This window comes from Schistocerca americana, chromosome X, assembly GCF_021461395.2.
Source record: "Schistocerca americana isolate TAMUIC-IGC-003095 chromosome X, iqSchAmer2.1, whole genome shotgun sequence".
NCBI classification, from domain to species: domain Eukaryota; kingdom Metazoa; phylum Arthropoda; class Insecta; order Orthoptera; family Acrididae; genus Schistocerca; species Schistocerca americana.
In genome coordinates this window covers 727,175,477-727,194,964 of record NC_060130.1, presented here as the reverse complement: position 1 = coordinate 727,194,964, position 19,488 = coordinate 727,175,477, and the positions used below count along the sequence as shown (strand labels likewise).

Below are 19,488 nucleotides of genomic sequence, written 5' to 3'. Positions count from 1 at the left end.
CTAGTAAATACACCCCCGATATACTGGATCAATACCAGAAAGCTAAAAAGACTGGCCAAATTATAGAATTTGTATGGACCAAATCACATTCCCACATTCTACACAATGACAAAGCAGATCAACTAGCGAGAGATGCGATTAACAGTGGAAGACATATGGACATTAAACTCCCATGCACAAAATACCTCCTAAAAGTAAAACAAAAAGCGATTCTCTCATGGCAGAAAGAATGGAATGAAAGCCAACAAACAAGAGGTAAAAGCTATACACGTATACAGACATTTATACCAAGACAGACATGGTTTGCGAACTTCAAACATTCAAGGAAAATTATAACGTCCATTGTGAGAATGCGCCTCAATCATGGATCTTTCCCTGCCCACTTACATAGAATCGGAGTCAGCCTACTGTCAATGTGAACAGGAAACAATTGGTAACGTAAATCACATCTTATTTCAATGCAGACGCAATGAGAAAGGCGGAGTCGACTTTTTGAAGGAGCTCGTAAGACTTGGTCACTGCCAGCCGCTTTGTACGATCCTAATTCACGGAGACTCAACCGGGAGTACATATGATACCATATCCCGGTTTCTAGCGAAAGCAGACTTAATAATCTAAAATGAATTGAACTTAACTTAAGAACTTAATTAACAAATGAATTTTTAGCAGCCAACTGTGTTTTGCAATCTGATTACAATAATTTTCATTTGAAAACATAAGAATGTATGCCCTAAACAGTACGTATAACGAAGAAAAAATTTTTTACCTTGTTATGTGTGCCAGTACATTTATTTGTGATGGCGAAAAAGTTTGTATGATAGAAGCTAATAAAAAAAAAAAATTGTAGAGACTGGAGATTATCTTTGTGTTTGTTTGGGTGTTGACATGTGACGTAGTGTGTTTACATCACGTTACTGATAAATGTGTAATTATTTTACAATATGTGTAATTTTTACAAATGATTTAAATCTTTTATGAATGTGTGGTAAAAATGGGCTGTGCTTGTTCAAGAACGAAAATTGCCGTCGGTGGAAAGACGTACACTGTCCAAGAACATTTGGCAGACGGGTATGTTGCCGTAATAGGATTATTTGTACAGTTGTCTGGTACAGTAAATGAGAAAATGTACATTTTATGTGAGCATACAGACAACGACATGCCGCAGATAATCAACATGCGAGAACCTATGTAAACTTAGCAATGATATAGTTATTGCAGTTTCTTCTAGCGTACAACTGTATAAAATCGCTTCCTCTAACGCACAACCAGTTTTGTCCATTGTAAATTGGAAAATACCAGCAGTCTTTCTGTGTATTGCATTTTTCCAATGCCCATATTTTAAATCATGGTTATACATCTATAATCGAAATGTACAAACTGTTGTATAATACAGAAACATAAAAAAACAAATTTTACTCAGTTCGAAAGCACTAGTACTTAAAAAGATAAAAAAATAATACGCAGCTCGAAACATACTCTGTTCTTCTCACAGATACGTTTATAACACGATGGATTGCTGCAATTTCTTTTCAATGTCGTATGCTCTCCTCATCAAGGTATTGTTATCAAAAAGTAAAAGACCAAATCATAAATAATTTGCAGAAATATAATCACATTAATTCAGCACAAATCATAAGTACCTTCCTCTGTGTTATGAATTCACAGTTTGAACAACCCAAGAGTTTGTTCTACAATTGCCGTCATTTCTTTATTTGTCTCCCACATTTGACTCATTTCTTGAAGCATATCTTCTTCCTTTCCAGCAACTGACGGGAAAGACTTAAGTGACAAATCATAATATTATGCCTTAACAACTACCCAGGCTCCTCTGTGTTTTAGCTGTGTGTGTGCTCTTAATTGCATCGAAAATGGCCACTAATGACTGATTACTAGATTTGCCACAGTTATGCAAAGATCAGCTGACACAATTAATAATTTTGAAAGAATTTATTCATCCTCATGTGCGAGGAATAAATTTTGAATTCCTCTTCATTGCTTTGCACATAAGTTGGTATCATATTTTATCACCCATTCTTTCATCAGACTGGACATTTGTTTGCTGTGGCACTCAAAAAATGCAGGCTACAAGTTTATTCACCAGATCAGCACATAACACAAATTCTCTGCATCAAATATTAATCTCCCTCCTTAAACATGCACACAGGTCACTTCGGATCACTGTAGATGGCGTAGATCTGGTAGCAGGCACTAATAAGGAACAACACTGCTGATAAATGTCATGGCAGTGAATTGGTGTGTATGTCACAGCTGCCTCATTTGCTGGGGTATCAATGCAGACTATGGAACTTGCTACAATGATGCACCACTTGGAGCCATGTAAAATGGCTTGAGAACAGTGGTCATAAAATATCTTAACTGAAAAGTGGCAGAGACATGTTCGTGGACTAATGATGCCAGTTGATTTCCAGCTTGACAGGAATTGCTGATTCACTGAATGCAGGTCCATCTCAACCAGTTTTCGGGCAAGCATTGTGACCTGATGAAACACTTGGAGATAGGTACCTCGCAAATAGCCACTGTTCGCAGCTGGTGCATGAAGCCAAACAATACAGAAACTGTGCAGTAGCTCACAGGAGCCGTATAGTGTGATCCAATGACTCGCAATTTTGCCTATTTTCTGATGATGCAAGGCACTGAGTTCATTGGGAGCCCTGTGTGGCATTCAACTCACAGTGTGTTGGCAGTATAGTTCAAGCTGGATGTGGTTCTGTGATGTTTTAGGGGTGTTTCTCATACCGTATTTTGTGTCCACTCATTCAAGTTACTATGAATGTGAACCAGAATGTTTATTTCAGCATTCTTGATGCCTGGGTGTTTCCCATTCCACTACATCTCCGTGATAAGTATGGGGTGGACACTGGCCATCTTCCAAGATGACAGCAGCTGCATTAACAGGACTGCATGTGTACATTTCTGGTCTGATGAACATTTGAGAATCGCATCATGGGTCTACTGACCCGTCCCGTAGAAAATTCCTGGGCCTCTGTAATAGTGGAAAAATACAGCCATCATTATATGCTCACTTTGGTAGCTCTGTGGGTTCTATTCATCTGTGAGCAGCTTCAGCTGGATATAGCATGGCTCTACCTGAAGAAAATTTTGGACTGTATTCCTAGCCGAATGGAGGGCATTATGAGGCCTAGAAATGGTATTAGCATTTTCCCTGGGGACAACTACTTTTTTTAAAAAGTGATATGCAAATGCATTTTCTGAAAATTGTAGATGAAATGGTTCTTATGAATGTAGAATAAGTAAAGAAAACTGAAACATAGCCCATTTACTTATATTTATCACATTGCTGCCTGAAAACGCACGGAAGTCAGATTTCACGTAACACATAATTTGGTATTGTTAACAGTATTTACATAAACTGGTTCAGTTTAGGAATTCGTCAGTGGAGTAGAAAGAGTTAATCACCTATAAGCCCAGTAAGCTCCTTTGAAACTGATCTTTATTTATAGACTAATTTTTTATTACTCCTCGCAAGTGATTGAAAATGTGTACTCATGAATAATGGAAAGCTTCCTGACCCAAAGTAAATTACTTAAAATCTTTAAGCAGTATTCGTAGTATTGGTTCCATGAAGTGAGCTGTTGGCTTGATTAAGAAGTATGTTATTTATGCCACATTTCATTAAGCAATAGGTATATTGGTAAGTTATAGTTAGTGTCCTCAATTGCGTGAACATGCCTCTGCGGGACATCACTGATTTCACACTACAAATAGTTTGTACTGCATGCTTTTTGACTTGGAAAACTTTAGCTTGCATTTGTGAGTTACTCCAGAAAATGATCCCATAGTACATTATAAGCAGAACATGCTAGCATTTTTGTATCACCTATGACCCCCCCTCCCCCAATGAACCATGGACCTCGTCATTGGTGGGGAGGCTTGCATGCTTCAGTGATTCAGATAGCTGTACTGTAGGTGCAATCACAACAGAGGGATGTATGGTTTCTGAAGAGAGGCAGCAGTCTTTTCAAACGGTCTTGCGGTGCTGGTACTGCTAATGGCTGAGAGCAAGGGGAAACTACAGCAGTAATTTTTCCTGAGAGCATGCAGCTCTGCTATATGGTTAAATGATGATTTCATCCTCTTGGGTAAAATATTCTGATAAAATAGTCCACCATTTGGAACTCCAGTTGAGGCTACTTAGGAGGACATTGTTATTAGAAAAACAAAATGGCATTTTACAGATCGGAGTGTGGAATGTCAGATCCCTTAATCGGACAGGTAGGTTAGAAAATTTAAAAAGGGAAATTGATAGGTTAAAGTTAGATATAGTGGGAATTAGTGAACTTCAGTGGCAGGAGGAACAAGACTTCTGGTCATGTGAATGCAGTGTTAAAAACACCGAATCAAATAGGGGTAGCTTAATGCCGGAATAGGTCTAATAATGAATAAGAAAATAGGAATGCAGGTAAGCAATTATGAACAGTGTACTGAACACACAATCATACTCAAGATATACACTAAGCCCACACCCACCACAGTAGTACAAGTTTATATGCCAACTAGCTCCGCACATGATGAAGAGATTGAAGAAATGTATCATGCGATAAACGAAATTATTCAGATAGTTAAGGGAGATGAAAATTTAAATGTCATGGGGTGACTGGAATTTGATAGTAGGAAAACGAAGAGAAGGAAAAGTAGCTGGTGAATGTGGACTGGGGTAAGGAATGAAAGAGGAAGCCGCCTGGTATAATTTTGCACAGAGAACAACTTAATCATAGCTAACACTAAGTTTAAGAATCATGAAAGATGGTTGTACATGTGGAAGAGGCCTGGAGACACTTTAAGGTTTCAAATAGATTATATGATGGCAAGACAGAGATTTAGGAACCAGATTTTAAATTGTAAGACATTTCCAGGGGCAGATGTGGACTCTGACCATAATTTATTGGTTATGAACTGTAGATTAAAACTGAAGAAACTGCTAAAAGGTAGGCATTTAAGAAGGTGGGACCAGCGTAAACCGAATGAACCAGAGGTTGTAAAGAGTTTCAGAGAGAGCACTAGGGAACAATAGACAAGAACAGGGGAAAGAAATACGATAGAAGAAGACTGGGTAACTGAGAGATGAGATAGTAAAGGCAGCAGAGGATCAAGTAGGTTAAAAGACAAGGGCTAGTAGAAATCTCTGCGCAACAGAAGTTAATTGATGAAAGGAGAAAATATAAAAATGCTGTAAATGAAGCAGGTGAAAAGGAATACAAATGTCTCAAAAATGAGATTGACAGGAAATGCAAAGTGGCTTAGCAGGGATGGCTAGAGGACAAATGTAAGCACGTAGAAGCATATATCACTAGGGGTAAGGTAGATACTGCCTACAGGAAAAATTAAAGAGAACTTTGGAGAAAAGAGAACAACCTGTATGAATATCAAGAGCAGAGATGGAAAACCAGTTCTAATCAAAGAATGGAAAGCTTAAAGGTGGAAGGAGTATGTAGAGTGCCTATACAAGGGTGATGTACTTGAGAGCATTATGGAAATGGAAGAGGACGTAGAGGAAGATGAAATGGGTGATATGATACTGCGTGAAGAATTTGACATAGCACTGAGACACCTAAGTCGCAACAAGGCCCCAGGAGTAGACAACGTTTCATGAGAACTACTGATATCCTTGGAGAGCAAGTCATGACAAAACACTTCCATTTGGTGAGCAAAGTGTCTGAGACAGGCAAAATACTCTCAGACTTCAAGAATAATATAATAAATGCAATCACAAAGAAGGCGGGTGTTGACAGGTATGAAAATTAACAAACTATCAGTTTAATTAGTCATGGTTGCAAAATACTAATATGAATTCTTTACAGAGTAATGGAAAAACTGGCAGAAGCCGACATCGCTGAAGATCAGTTTGGATTTCGTAGAAATGTAGGAATACTGACCCTATGGCGTATCTTAGGAGATAGGTTAAGGAAAGGCAAACCTACATTTCTAGCATTTGTAGACTTAGAGAAAGCTTTTAGCAATGTTGATTGTAATACTCTCTTTCAAATTCTGAAGGTGACAGGGGTAAAATACAGGGAGCGAAAGGCTATTTACAATTTGTACAGAAACCAAATGGCAGTTATAAGAGTCGAGGGGCACGAAAGGAAAGCAGTGATTGAGAGGGGAGTGAAACTGTATATTGAGCAAGCAGTAAAGGAAAAAAAAGAAAAATTTGGAGTAGGTATTAAAATCCATGGAGAAGAAATAAAAACTTTGGGGTTTGCTAACAACTTGTAATTATATCAGACAGCAAAGGACCTGGAAGGTCAGTTGAAAGGAGTGGACATTGTCTTGAAAGGAGGATGTAATATCAACAAAAGCAAAACAAGGATAATGGAATGTAGTTGAATTAGATCAGGTGATGCTGAGGGAATTAGATAAGGAAATGAGAAATTTACAGTAGTAGATGAGTTTTGCTCTCTGGGAAACAAAATAACTGATGATGGTCAAAGTAGAGAAGATATAAAATGTTGACTGGCTGGGGCAAGGAAAGCATTTCTGAAGAAGAGAAATTTGTTAACATCGAGTATAGATTTAAGTGTTAGGAATTCCTTTTTGAAAGCATTTGTATGGACTGTAGCTATGTATCGAAGTGCAATGTGGATGATAAATAGTTTAGACAAGAACAGAATAGAAGCTTTTGAAACATGGTGCTACAGAAGAATATTGAAGATTAGACAGCTAGATCACATAACTAATGAGGAGGTACTGAATAGATTAGGGAGAAGAGGAATTTGCAGCGCAATTTGACTAGAAGCAAGGATTGTTTGGTAAGACACATTCTGAGGCATCTAGGGACCACCAGTTTACTATTATTGAGAAGCATAGAGGGAGACTAAGAGGTGAAAACACTAAGCAGATTCGGAAGGATGTAGGTTGCAAGAGCTGCATCAAACCAGTCTGTGGACAACAACAACAACAATAATAATAATATGACTGCAAATAATGATTTATTTAGGCAGTTCAGCAGTTCTTTGATATGCTCCTCCCATCGAATTTATTATCAAGCTGCAATCTCAAGAATTTAACACTGTCAACCTCTTATATCTGTTTGCAGTCATATCATAGACAGATATTGCGAGCAAACATCGTTTGGAGTGTAGGTCTTGGTCATTAAATATTCTGAAACATAAATTCTGTCAAGCTGGCTTTCAGAGTGGCTCGTGATGTGTGTGAAACTAGGTGTTGTCCTTGCGTATTTTCCCAAGTCCCATGTATGAGTTAAACACATATCATGAATGAAATATTCCAGTTCTGCAGATTTGTTTAAGTTAGGCATCTGATCTCTTGGGCATAGTGTGCAATTGAAATCGCTTGCTAATGTTATGTGGTCTTGGTTCTCCCCCCCCCCCCCCCCCCCCCCCACAAAAAAAAAAAAAAAAAAAAAAAAAAAAAAAAAAAAAAAAAAAAAAAAAAAAAAAAGAAGAGAGTTTACTCACAAAGAATTGGCAACAAACGGTTTGTTAACTAACACCACTCATGCATTAGGCCTTAGGCCTTTTCCAACTGGCCAATGCTGCCCACAAGGCAGTACAAGGAGTGATCAATGACCATGGGAAATATGATGAGCATCTCAGTTGTCTCTCCAGCTGCTATTGCCAGTATATGAAGCCTGATGATACTGCTGCATCTTTATTTAAGCAGCTCCTTGTTTGGCCTCGAAGAGGCTGAATGGACTTAGTACCAGGCCCGTGTATCTTGGAAAAAGTTTGAGGAGGCACCAGGAATTGAACTTGGGTCCTTCTACACCAAAGGCAGTGACATTAACTTTTTTCTGAATGAATTTTTTCTCATTGTAAGGAAATGAGAGAACAAAATTGTCTTTTCCTTCTTGTCTCAGAAGTCTCTGTTTGGTTTTCTAGCTAAATTGAATCTCTAGTGCCTTTTAATTTTAAGGTTGTTCCTTCCATGTATGTTATAACAATCAAGGATCTTCTTGATATTAAAATACAGATTTATGGAAAATGAAAATATATAAAAAACAAACACCACCCGAACAGGCTGTGAAGGCCCAATGGTACTGACTGACCACTGTGTCATCCTCAGCCCTAAGGCATTACCAGATGCAGATACAGAGGGGCATGTGGTCAGCACACCGCTCTCCCATCTGTACTCAGTTTTCGTGACTGGTGTCGCTACTTCTCAATCAAGTAGCTCCTTAATTGGCCTCACAAGGGCTGAGTGCACTCCGCTTGCCAACAGCACTTGGCAGACCCGGACAGTGACCCATCCAAGTGCTAGCCAAGCCCGACTTCAGTGTAACACTTGTACTGAGATGTTAGTGCATAAGGTTAGTAAATTATATAGCTTGCACAGTGTTCACAAGATATTGATGGTTTATTGTGTCAAATGCTTTTGAAAAATCAAGTGAAACGAAAGCACACTTGATTTTTATGCCACTGTAGTAGTGATTCCTTCTCTGTATTAACGTAAGAAGTGAAGGATCTTCCTGTCGATGTCTACACTTAAGTGGTACTAACCAATTATTGTATTCATTAGCATTTTAAGTCTGTGGGAAATGATACATGCCATGATTTTATGGTCACTGTTCAGTAACATAATTGGTCTAAAATCAATTAATCTGCTTCCTTGATGTTTAGGGATGAATACAGTGATTCCTTCCATGAGCTCTTTAGGAAGATTAAAATTTAGTTCTAGTAATTCACTACACATACATAATAGCTTAACTTCATTTGTTGAAATATATTGTAAAATTCCACACTCCGTCTGTTGGGTCCTGGAGATTTATTTTTTGGACTTCATGATACAGCATATTCCAGTTCCTGTTCATTGATTTCCTTTATAAGTGTTTCTGTTTCAGCTGTGCTTGATTTTCCTTGCAGGTTATGTATTAGTTCTTGCTTTATTCCTTCATTGGCATGGTTCATTGTCAGCAGCTCCTCCAGGTGTTCATAGACATTATATTTTATTTTGTTTTGCTGCTGGACTATGGTGTCATAATGTAGCTTTAGATATGTTCTTATTTTCCCTTTTCATTCCTTTATTTTTGCAGATGTCATGTAACATGCATTGTTCCTCTTCCTGTATTATGCTCTGTGACCTGGTCCTTATTTTATAGCCTCCTGACTGCTGTAGCTTAAGTTTTGCTTTCATTTTTTTTATGTGCACATAATTGTCTGTGACAGGGTCTAATTTGTATAAGGCTCTGAAACAAGTAAAATAAAATTCAGTTGCTTTCTTTTGCTATGAATTTTTGTCTCTTGCATAAATTTTAAACATTTTCATTATTTTAAGTTTGACATGTTTTAGCCACCATTCTGTTATCAAGTTGTTGTATGCTAAATTCCTTTCACATTCCTTCTGTGTTGTGTTAAAGGTAAGCTGACATTTTTCATCTTGGCGATGAGCATTTCTGAGTTCCTTTGGGTTGAAATGTTTCTTGCTTACTCATGTTTACAGTGCATATACATGCAGCATGGTCAAAGAAAATTGTTGTCCAAACTTTGGAGTGTAGGTCTTGGTCATTAAATATTCTGAAACATAAATCCTGTCAAGCTGGCTTTCAGAGTGGCTCGTGATGTGTGTGAAACTAGGTGTTGTCCTTGCGTATTTTCCCAAGTCCCATGTATGAGTTAAACACATTTCATGAATGAAATGTTCCAGTTCTGCAGATTTGTTTAAGTTAGGCATCTGATCTCTTGGGCATAGCGTGCAATTGAAATCACTTGCTAATATTATGTGGTCTTGGTGCTTTCAAAAAAAAAAAAAAAAAAAAAAAAAAAATAATCTGCTCTGCATTGCCTATTGCTACTTCCTGATGGAGCGTACACATTGATTATCAGTGTACGGTTAATGGTGACAGTGATCCCTCTGCTGGCTAGTAGTTTTGTCACATCTTTTGTCATAATCCCTTCTTTCGTCAAAAAGGCTGTATGTAAATCTGCTCCACTTCCCAGATTAGTGATAGCATTGTATTCAGTTATTTGTATTCAGTTATTTCTTGAGCTAACATAATGTCTAAATGTGTATAGTTGCAGATAAGGTCAGATCTTATTTATATTCAAAGTAGCAGTTCTACAGACTTAAGGCTGGTTCATTTCTGAGGTGCATGTTGGGAGTTAATGGTCCTTGCTTGCAAGGCAGTCCAACACAAGCCAATGTTCCAAAATCAGTTCTTTGGGAGTATTCTGTTTTGTAGATGATTGGTTCTCTTTTTGAGCTGACAGTGAATCTTCGACAAATTCTGGGATTGCAGCCATGCCATTATTCATGACTGTTTCTTCCACTTCTGCTGCTGCCAGTTCCCTGTTCGTGTGGTCCAGTACAAAGTGTCTTCTGTTTTTTCAGGCTCACAGTGATCTGACATAGGATGTTGATACAGGCTTCCAATAGAGTCATAGGGCACCTCGTGGTATGTACTCATTGTGAGGGTGTCTGTCGCATCAGTGTCCATCGGTCCTGACATAAAGTGGCTTGAGTCAGGATTTTTCTGGGTCAGCAGACTACTAATTTATTTTGCCTTTTCTTGAATTGGCAGTGCTATTTCGTTAGCATCCTTGTGTGCCAGTCTCCGTTTCTTTTTTAGATGAGCTCCTTTTGGAATTTTATTTCTTTTCAGCATTCAAATTTGACTGTTAAGTCAGGGTTTGTTCCTCTGTTACTTCAGCATCAGATTCAACCTTGGTCCCGGAGGTGTGAATTTCGTGGAGAACATCAGTCTTTTGTGGCTTTTCTCAGTTCAGCACTGTCAGCTCTGCATCATCACAAATTTCCATGAGAGTTTCCAAGTTAATATCATCACTTAAAGTGCTGCCTACAATTTGAGATGCGGGTTTGAGTCTAGTGGCTGCTGCTGTGTGCAGAGCCATTTTCACATGGGGGGTTGTGGCTACACCGGCGGGTATCTGCACCACTCAGTGTTGTATGCAGAGTGTGCAAATGTGGCCCAGCAAGCCACAGCCAGCAGACATGTGTGGTTGGCCATCATACAAGGGTAATCCCAAAAGTAAGGTATCCTATTTTTTTATAATTACATAGACCTATTTATTTCTACAAAGGTTTACATCAGTTTACAGCTTGAACATTTAGCTATTTTTCGACATAATAACCATTTCTGTCGATGCATTATTGTAGATGCTGTGGCAGTTTTTGTATGCCCATGTCATACCAGCTCGCCACCCTGCTGTTCAGAAAGTTATGAACCTCTTCTTTCACCTTGTCGTCAGAGCTGAATCGCTTTCTGGCCAAATGTTCTTTTAATCTAGGGAACAGGTGATAGTCACTGGGCACCAAGTCAGGACTATAGGGTGAGTGGGTCAGTATGTTCTACTGAAACTGTTGCAGGAGAGCAATGGTTTGCCGAGCAATATGTGTGCGAGCGTTGTCATGGAGAATGTGTACGCCCTTGCTCAACATTCCTCTTCTCAGGGTCTGAATTGCCCGTTTGAGTTTTTTCAGAGTCTCACAGTACCTATCAGCATTAATTGTGATCCCAGAAATTCAGCTTCGATGATGAGGTGAAAGAAGAGGTTCATAACTTTCTGAACAGCATGGCAGCAAGCTGGTATGACATGGGCATACAAAAACTGCCACTGCATCTACAAAAATGCATTGACAGTAATGGTGATTATGCCAAAAAATAGCTAAATGTTCAAGCTGTAAACTGATGTGAACCATTGTAGAAATTAACAGGAATATGTACTTATAAAAAAATACAAGACCTTACTTTTGGGATTACCCTCGTATAGTACTATAGCATGATGGCCACGTACTGTGATAAACGAAGATATGTGCTTTAGGAGATCCATCTTAACTGCCTAACTCTGTTAAGCACCAGGAATTTACGTACAGTTGACCACGTTTCTGCAAAATTATCGAGCACCTTAACTTAGGACAATACTACATTTTTTATCTCCCATCTGTAAATTCAAATGGTAGCTCGAAAATTGTGACTGCAGATGCCAAGTCCTGCATGCATAACTGCTACATCGCTAACATTACCATCTCTGTGTTTGAATTTCAAGACATCTCCTCAGGATTCTATTATTCTGTCACTCATTTCAGAGATTTTCAGTTTAACGTAAACTATGTTGTCCACTGTAGAGTAATTCCACATTCTGGCCCTAGATGGACTAATTTGGCCCAACCAACCATCATGTTTTCCTCTGCCAGTGGTGTCATTGGATGCGATTCTGTGACTGTATTGGATGCAAATTTCTCGACCTCCGCTATTGGATGGAGAATCGTAGAGTTGCCCTTATTAGGTCAGGGGTGAACTACAGCAGAAAGCAATTACTAAGGTAGCAGAGTACATATGGCATGCACACACGAGTTTTTTTAGGTTAGAGGAACCCCCAACTGGAATCAGAGACAAATTGCCTGCCAAAATTGGAGATACATCAGCCACAATGTTCTCAGAGAATGCTTGTCCTCACAGATCAGATATAGAAAAGATTAGTATGATATTAGGAAACTGCCCGGGGCATTCAAGAGAAGATCCCAGAATTAGTGTCACTTACTGAAGGCTATGTGGCTATGTTGCCCAGATGGTAATAGGAACGGAAAGAGCAGAAACCAGAAGTGAGTGACAAGAAAAGCCTAAGTTGAGATTGGAGTATTTATCATAAGGATAGGTTATTTACCAATGGTGGCAGTGTATTTATTGCAAAAGCATTTGATAATATCTGGCGAGGTCATCACAGATTCCAAATGTGAACTAATCTGGTTGAAGTTAAAAATCATAGGTCAGCCAAAAATGGTAATTGGATGCTTTTATAGACTGCCTGGTCCAGGAACTGTACTGGTTGAGTTCTTTAGAGATAACTTGCACAGTATCATTAATTACATTCCTGATCATGGCATTGTAATAGGGGGTTGACCTCAACTTGCCAGGTATATATTGAGAGAGTCATGCAGTCAAAACTGGTGCCAGGGACAGATATTTGTATGACCTTATCCTAAATGTTTTGTGTGAAAATTACTTTAAGTGTAACATCTGAGAACAAGTAACAAACAGACCTGAACGTATTGAATCAGTTAACACAGAGGAAAGCATCAGTGATCATAAGGCTGTAATAGCAATTATGACTACGAGGCAAGGATTGTTAAGAAAGGTAGGAAAATATGTTTGCTTAGCAAGTGTGACAGGATACAAATTGCAGAGTATTTGAGTAGTTAACATCAAATTTTCGGTGCTGGGGTTGATGATGTGGACCACAAATGGGAAGAATTCAAAAGCATTGTTCAATATGCCTTAGACAAGTATGTCCTAAACAAGGTCGTAAGGAATGGGAAAGACCAACCATGATTTAATAGCCATGTTAGAAAACTGCTTCCTAAACAGAGAGAGCTTCAACACTGATCCAAATGAAGTCAAACTGTAGCCAACAAACAAAAGCTAAATAAAGCAAAAATGAGCATAAGGAGAGCAATGAGATAAGCGATCAATGACTTTTGTCAACTGATCTGATTTAAAATCGTAAGAGGTTTTGGTCTTATGTAAAATCAGTAACTCGGTGTTGGTCGATACCAAAAGAGAGTAGTGAGAAAAGAATATTGGTGCTAGGTAGTAGCCATGGGAGGGATGTAGGCCAGATGGTGCAGGAAAAGCTAGGAGCAGGGTACCAGGTCACAAGTATTGTGAAGCCTTAGCCAGGTGACAGAGGACATAGGAAAACTGTGCACAGATTTTGGCAGAGAGGATCAGGTTATTATAGTAGGTGGAGCAGGAAATAGCCTGTCTAAGAACAGCAATTACAGCATTAGGCATGACCTGGATAAAATAGGAGTAGCAACTACACACACAAATGAGAGTTTCATGGAGGTCTTGCAGCACCCCTGACCAGCCTGGGTTAATATTGCTGTGATCCTTGTTAACTCTGAGTCGAGCAGGTTACTCCTGATTGAAATGGAGTCTCATATGAGTGCAGTGCCTGTTGCTACAATTGTGAAAATTGTGAGATGGGGTTATACTAGGACATAGCCTGCACCTGAGTAGGAGAGGGAAAGATAGGTTGGCTGAACATGTACGGGGGGGGGGGGGGGGGGGGGGTACCATTACACAATACAAGATTCATGTGGTTACTGGGTGTCGGAGGGACACCTTTTTTAGGTTAGAATCAAGTTTCAGACACCCTGTTTTGCAAGAAGGCACTATAACAGAAGAGCCCCACAAGAATGCACAGAAAAGTAAGGTTAGCTTATTCCACGAAAATATTAGAAGATTGAGTATAAGGTAGAAGAGCTTCTTGCCTGTGTGCAAAATTTAGAGGAAAGAGAGAGACATCCTGTGCCTGTCTGAGCACCACATAACCACAGGGTTAGATAAGTTACATATAAAGGATTACAGTCCTAGCAGCTTACTCACACAGAACTAATATGGGAAAGGGAGGATGTGTTGAGTAATATTAAAGACAGAATACAAGTTCAAAAGTGTTGACACGTATTTGTAGCGATCAACACATAGAAGTGTGTGATTGTGAATTAATACAGAAAAACAGTTCACCTTTAATTGTGACAGTATATAGATCCCCACTGGGAAATTTTGAATTATTTATGAGGAATCTGGATTCCATACTGTGCTGTCTGTCAGACATCAGCGAGCAGTTGTCTGTTCGTGACTTCAATGTAGATTTTCTAAAGGATTCTGATAGGAAAAAATGATCTGGAAACCTTATTTGGATCCTACAATATGATCTCAATAGTAACCTTTCTAACATGGGTGGATAAAGACAGTAGGTCCATAATTGAATAATGTTGTCTTTGATGAGGCACAAAGCAAGAAAACTAACTGTTTACACAGTAAGAAATGCTCTCTCTGATCTTGATGCACAGTTGGTCAGGATAAATGACATAGTGCCCTACAATGTGGATACACCTCAGTGGACAGTAGTCAGAATCATTAATGACTACAGGGCAATATTTTTAAGAGTAGTTTACAAGAAACAACCTGGTATGAAATTTATAAAGAATGAAATGCCAATATAAAATTAATCTATTCCATGATAAATTCATATCAGTATTTGAAAATAGCTTTCCACATAAGCTAATCAGAAGAGACATTAAACAGCCATGTAAAAACCATGGATCACTAAGAGGTTAAAGTATCTTGTGAAAGGAAAAGGGAAATAATGTCTTTTGGCAAGAACAAGTAGAGACCCTGCCTCACTACAAAAACTATTCAAAATTACTAAGAAAGATTATGAAAAAATCAAGAAACATGCACATAATGTCAGAAATTGGTACATTTGACAATAGAGTTGAGACAATATGGAATATAGTGAAGCAAGAGACAGGGTAACCAACCACAGAAGAGGATAACATTACTATTGAATTGAATGGTACGGTCATAAATGACAAGTCACAGGTAGCAAATGTATTTAATAATCATTTCTCAAACATAGCAGAAAACACAGGACCAACAGTTACAAGAGAAAGATCGTAGCAATTTGTTGAAGAAGTAACTCTCATAAAATTATATTTTATGAATGTACCACCAACTTCTACTTCTGAAATCAAGAGGTTCATACATTCTCTCAAGAATAAAAGCTCTTCTGGTTTTGATGATGTTTCCAGTAGGAGTACTTAAGATTTGTTCCCATATAATAAGCCCAGTATTGTCCAAAATATGTAATGCATCACTAACTCAAGGCATTTTTCCAGAGAGGACTAAAATATGCCATTGTTAAAAGCCTCTTCAAGAAAGGTGATAAGAGAGATGTCAGTTACTACTGACCTATTTCACTGCCAACATCATTTTCCAAAATTTTTGAGAAGGTGATGTATTCTAGAATAGTATCTCACCTTGCCATCAATAATATCCTCAGCAAATCACAGTTTGTGTTTCAGAAGGGTTGCTTTAACGGAGAATGCCATTTACATGTTCAAACACCAGATATTACAAGTATTAAATAACAAAATAGCACTGGTAGGTATTTTCTGTGATATATTCAAGGCATTTGATTGTGTGAATCATAGTATACTCCTAGATAAATTGAAGGTATTATGGGATTGATGGGTATAGCCGACAAATTGATCATGTCATACCTAACCAAAAGAATGCTGAAAGTTTGTACTTAGTAGTAATTCAACCAACAGAATCCAGGGACATAATTCTGACTGGGGAGAAATCACTATGGTGTTCCCCAAGGCTCATTCTTATGTAGGTCCACTACTGTTTCTCATATACGGTAGTGTAAAGATCTACCATCTAATGCACAACAAGCAGAATGAGTTCTTTTTGCAGATGACATCACTATTGTAATCACTCCCAGTATACATACAAAATGGAAGAAATGGTGAAAAAGTTCTCAAAAGTATCATTGACTGGGTTTTCTGCAAATGGTCGCACCCTGAATTTCACAAAGAGACATCTTATTCAGTTCTGCACTCTCAGGGATACTGTACCAGTGATAAATCTACACATGGTGATGAAATAATACATAGGATGGAAACTTCAAAATTCTTAGGTGTCCATATTGATGAGAATGTAAATTGAAAAAACACATTTTGGTACTCCTAAAATAATTTAGTTTAGGCACATTTGCACTTAGAATCATAGCAAATTTTGGTGGAGAGAGAAATCAGTAAGTCGACATATTTTGCTTATTTTCATTCAGTAATTTCATATGGAATAATGTTGTGGGGGTAACTCATCTTTAAGAAAGGAGGTCTTCATTGCCGAAAAACGTGCTGTAGGAATAATATGTGGTGTTCACACGCGATCATCTTGGAGACATCTGTTTAAGGAGTTGGGCATTCTGACTACTGATTCACAGTATATTTATTCCCTCATGAAGTTTGTAGGAAATAATCCACTACAGTTCAAAAGGAACAATGAGGTCCATAATTATGATACTAGAAGAAAAAATGACATTCATTACTCGACATTAAGGATGTCTTTTGCACAGAAAGGGGTGCCCAACGCTGCAACAAAAATTTTTGACCACTTACTCAGTGATATAAAATGTCTGACAGGCAGCAAGGTAAAATTTGCAAATAAATTGAAAAATTTTCTCCTTGACAGCTCCTTCTATTCCATAGAAGAATTTCTATGTTTGTAAAGAGTAAAAGGTGATGGGTAGGAATTGCTAACTCAATCTGTATATCTTGTTTTCATTTCAGGGGGGAAATTAATAATAATTATATCATAATGTTTAGAGTACAAATAGATGTACAAATTAATTTGCAATATGAATGTAAAATGACTCATTCCACATCATGACGATTTATCATGCAAAATGATTTGTGGAACTTGAAAGTAACTAAGTAACTAACTAAAAAATTGTTTCACTGTGGGAGATCATAATACAGTCTTTCATTTCAATCATTTTACGAACCTTGAAATGGCAGATATTGAGATAACCAATCGCGGAATAGAAAAGCAACAACAATTGCTTAGTAGTGGAATCAGATGACATACCTGTAAAATTCCATAAAACTTGTGTGAAAGATCTTGCTCCCCTTCTAACAGCAGTTTATTGTAGTTCATTGGAGAAACAAAAGGTACCTAGCAAATGGAGAAAATTGTAGGCCATTCCCATTTTCAAGGAAGGTCATAGGACAGGCGCACATAATTATAGGCATATATTGTTCGTGTCAAGGTGTCATAGAATTATGGTACATGTTTTTTGCACAAGAATTGTGACATTTTTGGAGAACGAAAATCTCCATTGAAAAAATTGACATGGATTCCACTAACAGAGATCCGGTAAAACACAGTTCGCGCTGGTCCTCTATGTGATCCGTAGCATGGTAGATAATGGCGCTCAGGTTGATGCCATGTTTCTTGACTTCAGGAAGGCATTTGACACCATCACACACTGCCATTTAGTGAAAAAATATGAGTTTACTGAGTATCAGACCTGATTTCCTTGCAGGTAGAACTCAATATGTCACTGTTAACAAAACAAAACCAACAAATGTAAAAGGAATTTCTGTAGTACCCCAAGGAAGTGTGATATTTCGTTACTGTTCACAATATATAAAAATGATGTAGAAAGCATCAGAAGTTCTTTAAGACCATTCACAGCTTATTCAAATGTCTGTAAGAAAGTAGCAACACCAGAAGACAGTGTTGATTTACAGAATGACGAAGTGCTGGAAACAGTATCTTCTGGAAAACATTTAGGAGTAACTATCTAGAGGGGCCTGAAGTGGAATGACCGCCTAAAATAAATAGTAGGAAAAGGAGATGTCTGGCTGAGATTCACGGAAAGAATCTTAAGGAGCTCATCCATGAAAGAAGTGGCTTACAAGGTGCTTGTTTGACCAATTCTTGAGTATTGTTGATAAATCTGGGGCTCTTACCAAGTAGGACAGAGAGAGAGAGAGAGAGATCCAATGAAAAGCAATACATTTTGTCAAAGGATCGATTGGCTGGTGGGGGAGTGTTACAGAGGTGCTCAACAATCTTCAGTGGCAGATGCTACCAGAGAGACATTTTCCATCACAGAGAGGCTTACTATTGAAATTTTGAGAGATTTCTTTCTGGGAAGAGTCGGACGACACATTACTTCCTCCCACATACATCTCACGGAATGACCATGACAAGAAAATTCAAGAAATTTGAGCTAATACCGAGGCATTCTTCTCATGCACCATTCACAAGTTCATTATTCATGTTTGTAGTATTGGTTCCATGAACTGAGCTATCAGTTTAATTAACACATTCCATTAAGCAATAAATACTGTATATTAGTAGGTTACAGTTAGTGTCCTCAGGGTTGCTTTAACATGCCTCTGCAGGACATCACTGAGTTCATACCTAAATGCTTTGTACTGCAGGCTTGTTGCCTTGGAAAACCTTAGCTTGCTTGGGTGAGTTACTCCAAATAGTATCCCATAGTACATTATAAGCAGAGCATGCTAGCATTTCTGTATCACTTATGTCTGACAACATCCACATTGCAAATAATGATTTATTTAGGCAGCTCAGCAGTTCTGTGATATGCTCCTCCCCATTGAATCTATTACCAAGCTATAATCCCAAGAATTTAACACTATCAACCTCTTATATCTGTTTGTCATCATATCATAGACAAATATTTCGAGCAAACCCTGTACAAGCTATGAGCTGTATATAATATACCCTTTCAAAGTGTAGTAACAAAGAATTGGCAACAAACCATTTGTTAATGTAAAAGTAATGAAACACCACTCATGCATTAGGCCTTAGGCCTGTTCTGACTGGCTGACTGCTGCCTCCAAGGCAGTACGGGGAGTGATCAATGACTATGGGAAATAGCATGTCACCAATCACTCCAGCTGTTATTGCCAGTAGATGAACCATGATGATGCTGCTGCATCTTTAATCAAGCAGCTCTTCATTTGGCCTCACAAGGGCTGAGCGGACCCGTACCAGGCTGTTCCAGATCACTAAAAATCTGAGTAGGTACTGGGATTGAATTTGGGCCCTTGTGCACTGTGGGCAGCGACACTCACCATTTGGTTATGGAGGCGGCCACGTCCTTGAAAATTTCATCAATTGTGCACTGGTAACCTCATCTTTGA

At 38.4% G+C, this 19,488-nt stretch overlaps 1 protein-coding gene across 1 annotated transcript in view; it reads left to right on the top strand.

Annotated features, from left to right (window-relative positions):
• The first annotated feature begins 857 nt into the window (after window positions 1-857).
• The window catches only part of LOC124555387 (serine/threonine-protein kinase 16), a 105,380-nt gene continuing 86,749 nt past the window's right edge, over window positions 858-19,488 (top strand). The window contains exon 1 of the mRNA XM_047129281.1: window positions 858-1,068. Coding sequence (XP_046985237.1) covers window positions 992-1,068 — 77 coding nt within the window. The 5' untranslated portion in view covers window positions 858-991. The remainder of the gene's footprint in view (window positions 1,069-19,488) is intronic.